Source organism: Anarrhichthys ocellatus, unplaced genomic scaffold, assembly GCF_004355925.1.
Source record: "Anarrhichthys ocellatus isolate YVR2014 unplaced genomic scaffold, GSC_Weel_1.0 scaffold11, whole genome shotgun sequence".
In the NCBI taxonomy this organism is placed as follows: Eukaryota; Metazoa; Chordata; class Actinopteri; order Perciformes; family Anarhichadidae; genus Anarrhichthys; species Anarrhichthys ocellatus.
This window is the reverse complement of record NW_022280041.1, coordinates 9,369,588-9,377,158: the sequence shown is the minus strand read 5'-3', so window position 1 is coordinate 9,377,158 and position 7,571 is coordinate 9,369,588. Positions and strand designations below refer to the sequence as shown.

Here is a 7,571-nt window from a genome sequence, read left to right as displayed (position 1 = left end):
GAGAGAGAGAGAGAGAGAGAGAGAGAGAGAGAGAGAGAGAGAGAGAGAGAGAGAGAGAGAGAGAGAGAGAGAGAGAGAGAGAGAGAGAGAGAGAGAGAGAGAGAGAGAGAGAGAGAGAGAGAGAGAGAGAGAGAGAGAGAGAGAGAAAACCCGGGATGACTATACACCCTGGTCATGTTTAACTGCCCTTCCATTACGAGTTCAATCAGGTGGCATTTGGCAGCTTTTTAAACTTGTCCTTTTTAATATCCCTCTCATTAGAGTGCTCATTTCACACGAGTCCTCCCAAAGTTGTTCCCCATCTGTGTTTCCTTGTAATTAGCTCGTAGTTCCAGTTAGTAGATGCAGGCGCAGCCGTAATTGTTTTTTGTAAGTGAAAGCTACTTTATAGCTCGCAAGATGTGGTGATTAAGAAGAGATCTGTGTTAAGTTGAATTTTTATTTTTTTACCGTCATCAGACATGCCACAACAAACTCTCTTTTCCTTCCTTCCTTTTTTTTTTTTTTTTTTCTGGAAACCAATCTTTAGAGGAAATATAAATAGAAACAAAAACATGAATTGCAGGGTAGGGAAAAGAATGGCGGAGAGGAAGAAGGGAGCGAGAGAAAATGAAAAAGATACAAACATCGAGAGATCTAGGGCGGGATTCAGCAAGCGACAAATCTCCATGGCAACACAGCCATCGTGTGTGTGTGTGTGTGTCTGTGTCTGTGTGTGTGTGTGTGTGTGTGTGTGTGTGTCCCTCCCACCTACAAATATCAGTATAATGCAGCAGCTTTTGTACGTGGTTGCGTTATGTATCCAATAAAGACCCGGTTTGTTCCACATATATACAGCGTTTGTTTGTAGCAATGGAAACATCTTTAAATACTTGGATTGAGTTGAATTGAGTTTCTCGATTGAATACCAAACATTGTTTAAATAGATCCAAGCATTTCTCTTTGAACTTTTAATTTGAAGGGAAAATAATGTCACACCAGCATTTCTCCTACAAAAGGCCTTTTGTGTCCTACAGCCACAGTGTTACCATGACCAATACGTCATTATAAATAATGAAACTTTCACCATTATTTTTAAAATCGATTCGTAGAGCGACACTAAGTAACCCACTAGTGGGACTGCAGAGCTGCTGCTGAAGAGTTTTACAGGGCAGAGCTGAAGAAGTGTTTGTTTATTTTTACCAGTGTTGCAACTTCTTCTCTCAAGTTAATCCAGTGCGGACTGAGAGCTCCTCACAATTAAAAAACTGTTTCAGTGTAAACCGGTAGCCAAAACCCTTCAGTGTGTGATTAAATTCAATAATAGCGTTGTATAAAAGCAACATCTTTATCATATAATTTGATGTTAACCACCATCTTTATTTGGTTTCAGGAGCAACCTTACGTTGTCCTCAGACGAGAAAGGATGGAGGAACTCATTTGTAGTTCATTATTTGTAATGAGAGGGGACAGTGTGATTACATTTAATTGTTCACAGCAGGTTGTGATGTGATATTTAAAAAAAAAGGATCTGTACAACAGCTTATAATAAAAGCTGCCAATCAGTTTGTTGGTTGCAAATTTTGGCAGCAAAGTAACCATATTTTAATTGTGTGTAATTGGAGTAATATTGTGTCTGTGTAATTATGCCCGGTATTTTATGAATTCGAAGCACAAGCGAGAATGGTTTGACATATTTTAAACAATTCGTCAGTGTAGCATTGTCTTGCACTATGATGCTGTTTGCCGTGTGGTGAACACTGATTAGTTGTTTCAGCTTAGCCCGGTTTGTCATGTTAATTTTCCAAAGTGTGTGTTTTTAAGCTCCTTTGACTTCTCCTACTTTGCCTCCTGACTGTTGACGACATTTTTGCCCACGTTTGCCCCTCTTGCGTTTGGGCTGAGCTGTCCCTCGGTGGTAGCGACTCTCCTTTGGAGTCCCATTCTGAACCGTACTGTGTAGAATACCAGCTGGTCGTATCTGAGTGACTTCCTCCCAGAACTCAGATTAGTAAAGGTCGGTGATAATGAGGCTCGAGTCAAAACACAACCAGTACCGGCTTGGATTAACATCACGGCTTTGTGTGTGTGTGCTCATATGCACATGCTTGTGTTTCCAGTGTGGCAGTAAATGGCTCTCAGCTGTAAACATCTCGTCGTGTGTGTGTGTGTGTGTGTGTGTGTGTGTGTGTGTGTGTGTGTGTGAGAATTTTTGGGCCTGATATAAACACTACTACTAATGGTCTCTCTACACGATGAAGTCTGACAGGCCTCACACGGTAGCCGGTGAACTCTGGTTGAATGATGGTTGTGGTTGAAACAAATGTGGCACGGAAATGGGAAATAAATCAAAAACATCTGAGCTGAAAAAAGTATGTAAACAGTCAATTCTCTAAACTGTAAAATTAGAATCACATCAGATGAAAGACTTGTTTTCTTGTCATTTTTAAATAAGCGTATTTACAAAGAAGGCAGCTGATTTATGTGTTGGCCAGGAATGTTTTGTAGATTATAATCTTTTATTTTTATTATTAAACATGTAACCAGCTCTAAACTATGTACTGGAATGATAAACTAGCAAAGGTGTTTAACAAATACAATCCTTAAACACGTGTATCAGTTTAATTGGCAGGTTAATAATTGAGGTGCCGCTGCACACGGCCAAACATCTTTACTTCTTTTGCGCAGCTTTGCTCACTGCCCCCCCCCCCCCTTCCGATTTGAAGTGGTCATGTGATTGTTGACATGTATGTATCTTGGGCTCCAATGAACATCCTCTACTCCTTTTCTACACTGTGCAGTCTCAAGTCACACACACCATGAGAGAGTAATGTGAGAACAAAACAATGATGTCTCTTATTGTCCTCCAACACATCTATATTTATAGCTGAGGGGAGAGCTGGATATGCTGTGAGGGGGGGCTTTGCCTTGCTTGCAGCTGCCCAAAAATACAGGAAGAATCAGAAGACGGAAATAGTCTGACATGAAAGAGGATAGGAGAGAAGGAAGACCACAGGGTTGAAGAAGGAAAGAAGTCTGAGGAAAACGCTTGAATTTATTTCAACTTTACTTTGTCCGATGGTCCCTGTACACGACTACATATAAAGTTAGGCCTGCTGACTGGTTGGATGCGTGGAGGATCGGTTTAAGCTCAAGTTAACAGAAGACTTCTTCTCACCTTCATGTCAGTAGTACAGTAACACTGAGTTGGTACAGACTGGCCCATTTCAAATGATACATCTACGGTTGGCCTGATTTTAACTCCTCTTATTAATCAGGCTGTATACAGCTTAATAATACATCATAGTTTAATCGTTTATTTATATTCTGTGTTCAGAATATAACTCTGCAAAGTTGCCTAACTAGTAGCTAATGTTGTAAAATACATTTGCCTCCCAAATATCAGCACAAACCCAAAACACAGAGTGGTTCAGATGTTTTTAGGCCTTTACATGCTGACGGCTTCACCTGTCGGTCAGCCAGCTAGAAACCAGTTCACTCTGAGAAATCAGGTTCGACAGGAAGTCAGACATATTTACATGCAGAGCAGGAAGTCACTTTTCAACACCGGCGTCTCCAAGTGTATCAAAGCATTTGTCCAGCAGTGGAAACGGACTTCTTTTAGACTTCTGGAGGCTACTTTGTGTCAGATTCACTTTGGTGGGACTATAACTTAAAAAGGTTTTGAAAATAAGGACGCATAGCTACACGTCATGACCTTTTATCCACAAGCTCTTTCCTTTCAGACTTTCCCTGTTTCAAGTCTTGGTCACGCACATATGTACACATTCATTTATGTAATGCACTGACACGTGTCGACACGTGTGCAGTCTTGGTGTCACATTCTCTCGGTATACTATATATATTTAAATACTTTATTTAAACTTTTGTATTCGGGCTTTTCATGTGTAAATTGCGTTACTTGCATATCTTCTCCCACACCGTTTCAATTCCATCAAAACAAACCAAATAGGATATCTTATCACCTCCAAGAGTTCGGCTCTGTGTGGTCCGATTGGGTCTCATTGTCTTGAAAAGTGTCCACATCTGACATATTGTTCCTTTCCCACTCGCCCACATGATCCAAAAATACAAATGATTAGCTTCCCCCTCACGTGGGGCCACATAAGGACCTTCCCGTGTCCTCCGGGTTTGATGTACAGTAACTGTCATTTGTTTTTAATCCCAGGTCCCCCGCTTTTGTTACAGCTTAATCTGGCCTATTACACTTTGTGCAGGTCAGCATGAGGATGTGTGGGGGGGGACACACAGACGTTAGATCATACCATCTGGAGCAAGAAACACACAAACATAATGAAGTGATCACGGTATCCTGTCTTCCCGTGGCTGAGATATGTTAACGGCGGGAGGAAGATGTTGATAAAAAAAATGGTGGTCTGTCGGTTATTTGGGACACAGCGCCGGCCTGTAATTTGTTCAAGCTGGCGAGTGATAATTAGGTGAATTACATGAGAACAAGAGAAAGGGATTATTTGTGTGAACCTCTTCGCTCCGCACCAGCGGTGTGAATTTCACCGGCCCGTCTCGCTCATCGGTGTCAGATCTCCGAGAGGTGTGTGTGTGGTTTGTACTGCCGTGTGTACGAGTGTGTATTCTTGTATCTGTGTGTTGGTGTCACAGCCCGTGTGTGTTTGCTTCTCGATACCCTGGAGCCAGCCGTCCTCTCCTCTGACCCTGATCCCTGTCACCTGTCTACTTGGATCTCTCTCACACACACACACACACACACAATTCCTGGAGATGAAACCCAATCGCAGTTGCCAACCATGCAAAACTTGCCAGCACAGCAAGGTTTTGTTTTCTTTTTGTGGGTGTGTGTGTGACTCGAAAGACCTACTGTCTGCTGCAAGATGAACGGAAGCAATTTTACTCCTCACGACCATATAAAGAGATTATTAAAATAACTTCTGGTCTTGGTGGCTCAAAGTAAAGTCACACAGATACAGTGAATGAACTAGGGTTACAGTATTATTTCTTGAAGCCCTATACCAATATCTTACCAAGTGATGAATATTATAAAACATTACCCATAGTGAAGCAGTAACTATAGGAAACTCAAGACGAAGCTGAGTTTGACTCGACAAAAGAGAGCCGGTGTTATGAAACTGCTTCAGTGTTTGGGTAGTGGCTCTCACTGACATGTGCTCATACCCAAATATTACAGGCTTCAGGTCTAAATGATCAAATTCTGTATTATTGATGAGCTCCACAGTTACCGGTTCTTTTATAGATCCTCTTTAACGTTTTGATGTAGTTTATGATCATGCTGCAGTCTCTCATACGTAATCAATACACCTGTTCAATAAGGAAGCCCCTCCTCCTCGTACCAGCGGTACCTGCAGGCAGCGAATCACCTCAGCAGAGGGAGGGCAGGATGAGACTGACTGTCTTTCTCCTTAACTGTTTCTAAAAATAGTCGCACTGTTTTCATTGAGACATTAGTGAGTTTATATGGGGACTTTGCTGTTGTAAACATTACTGTTGCTGCTCTACAAACAGCATTTGGTTGTATTTAAAATATGAATCAATTCTAATCCTGTTCTGAATATAAGTAATATATTAAATAACCGATAAAGAACCGAACCGATAAGGAGTATTAATAATAGTAGTCGTATCAATAACAAAACCCAACCTTAGACCTTAATGCTTTAAAGATATATTGGCACATTATATGTTATATTTTAAAGGCGTTGTCTCTCTAAGAGGCCGTGTTGATGAGTTACCCATCTTCATTTTCTTTTGAAGCATATTTTTCAGTTTTTTGGCGATGTCGTACCACTTATGTGGATGATTGAAACTCCACGACCCTAAGAGATAAATGTCTGTATTGATGGGACATTTAATCGCAGGATAGTCGAAGCTTGTGAGGGCGGATAAGTGTTTGACAAAGGAGAAACCGCTCACTTTCCAGTCCTCGTGTGCTCCGACGCTCACGTATTGACTCCTCTCTCTCCTCAGGAGACCAAGTCGTCTGGGCGCTCCAGCATGCCGCGATGTCGGAACTCCGTTGCCACGACCACATCAGATGACCAGCCGCACATTGGTAACTATCGGTTGCTAAAAACCATCGGCAAAGGCAACTTCGCCAAGGTCAAGCTGGCACGACACGTCCTCACCGGAAAAGAGGTAGGCATGCACACACACACACACACACATGGTGGATAGATTTAATCTATCCTTTGGTTCCACTTACGGAGTTGCCCTGACTTTCTGAACTTTAGACTTTTATTTTAAGCCACTTTAGTCACATTTTGGAGAAATGCCGTACCGTTGACTCTTGTTTTTCACTGGAAACTGGTTTGTTCAATAACAACCCGCAATGCCAAGAAAGCCTATTCAAGAAGACGAAATATAGGAACCATTCAAAAAACCCATTGACTTTGCGACTAGGGAACCAGTGTCTATTTCTAATTAGCCAAGATGGTAAAATAAGTAGAAATCCGTGAATATTTTGACTAAACGTTAATCTTCCTTCCTGCTTCCTGAGGATAGAGGCGGGCTCATGCTGTGACAGACAGTAGGTCTGAGCCTGGACTCGCATGGCTTTGGAGACGGTACATCTGCTGCAGGAGATTATATCGCCATTGTCAGCTTAGAACAGAGAAGCCTAAATGTCTCCGGCTCATTGTGAATTCCAGATGTGATGTAATGCCGCGGCCTGTCCCTTTAAGGGAAAAGCTGTGTCTGCAGTGAGCCCATGCTGGGGTCTGTCTGAGGCCCAGTCAAGTACACTCTGGGTCTGTGTGAGAGAGCTAGAGAGGGGTGGGCGGGCTCTGTCAATGTGTGACAGCTCTGTGCCTGACACCCTGATAACACTCCATGTGACTTGCTGGCATACACACACACACACACACGCACACACACACACACACACAAAGAAAACAAGGGAGAGTCAGAGAGCATGAAAGAGTCGGACAGACGAGCACAACTAGAAAGAGGAGTGGAAGAAAGGAGTTAGTTGACAGTAAAAGACGTATATGGGAGAAAAAAAGTAGACCTCCCTTCTCTGTGTCCATGTTCAGACATTGCTCTTCGTTTCCCTCGCCTTTCTCTTTGTGTCCTCTTTGCTCTTTTTCCGTTTCATCCCCTTTTTTTCTACATCTCTCACTTTGAATCCCTCCCATCCGTCTTTTTCTATTTTAGTTTTTTTTTTTTCCCTCGTTATTTCTCTCTCTCCTTATCTCTCTGCCTCCCTTGTCGGTGCCCACTGTTGGATTATGAACTATAGACCTCATTATGGCATGGGTACAAACCATGCTTCAGCCCTGTCTATATATTGCCTTATTATGCAACTGTGGCCCGCTGTGATTGTGTGTTTATCTCTTAATTTTGTGAGATTGTATCATTTTTGTGTATGTGTGCTGTGGTCACCGGCTGTGACTGTGCAGCTTTGTGTGAGCAAGATGCGTCAAACTGTGATTAATGAATAAAAAGTGTAACAATACATGTTGTTTTGCTTCTAGGTGGCTGTAAAGATCATTGATAAGACACAGCTCAACTCCTCCAGTTTGCAGAAGGTGGGTCTCTTTGTTTCTCTCCACACACACACACACACACACACACACACACAC

At 42.3% G+C, this 7,571-nt stretch overlaps 1 protein-coding gene across 1 annotated transcript in view; it reads left to right on the top strand.

Annotated features, from left to right (window-relative positions):
- The window catches only part of mark2b (MAP/microtubule affinity-regulating kinase 2b), a 41,278-nt gene that overhangs the window by 7,886 nt on the left and 25,821 nt on the right, over positions 1 to 7,571 (top strand). Inside the window, exons 2-3 of the mRNA XM_031850961.1 lie at positions 5,959 to 6,126; positions 7,464 to 7,517. Coding sequence (XP_031706821.1) covers positions 5,959 to 6,126; positions 7,464 to 7,517 — 222 coding nt within the window. The remainder of the gene's footprint in view (positions 1 to 5,958; positions 6,127 to 7,463; positions 7,518 to 7,571) is intronic.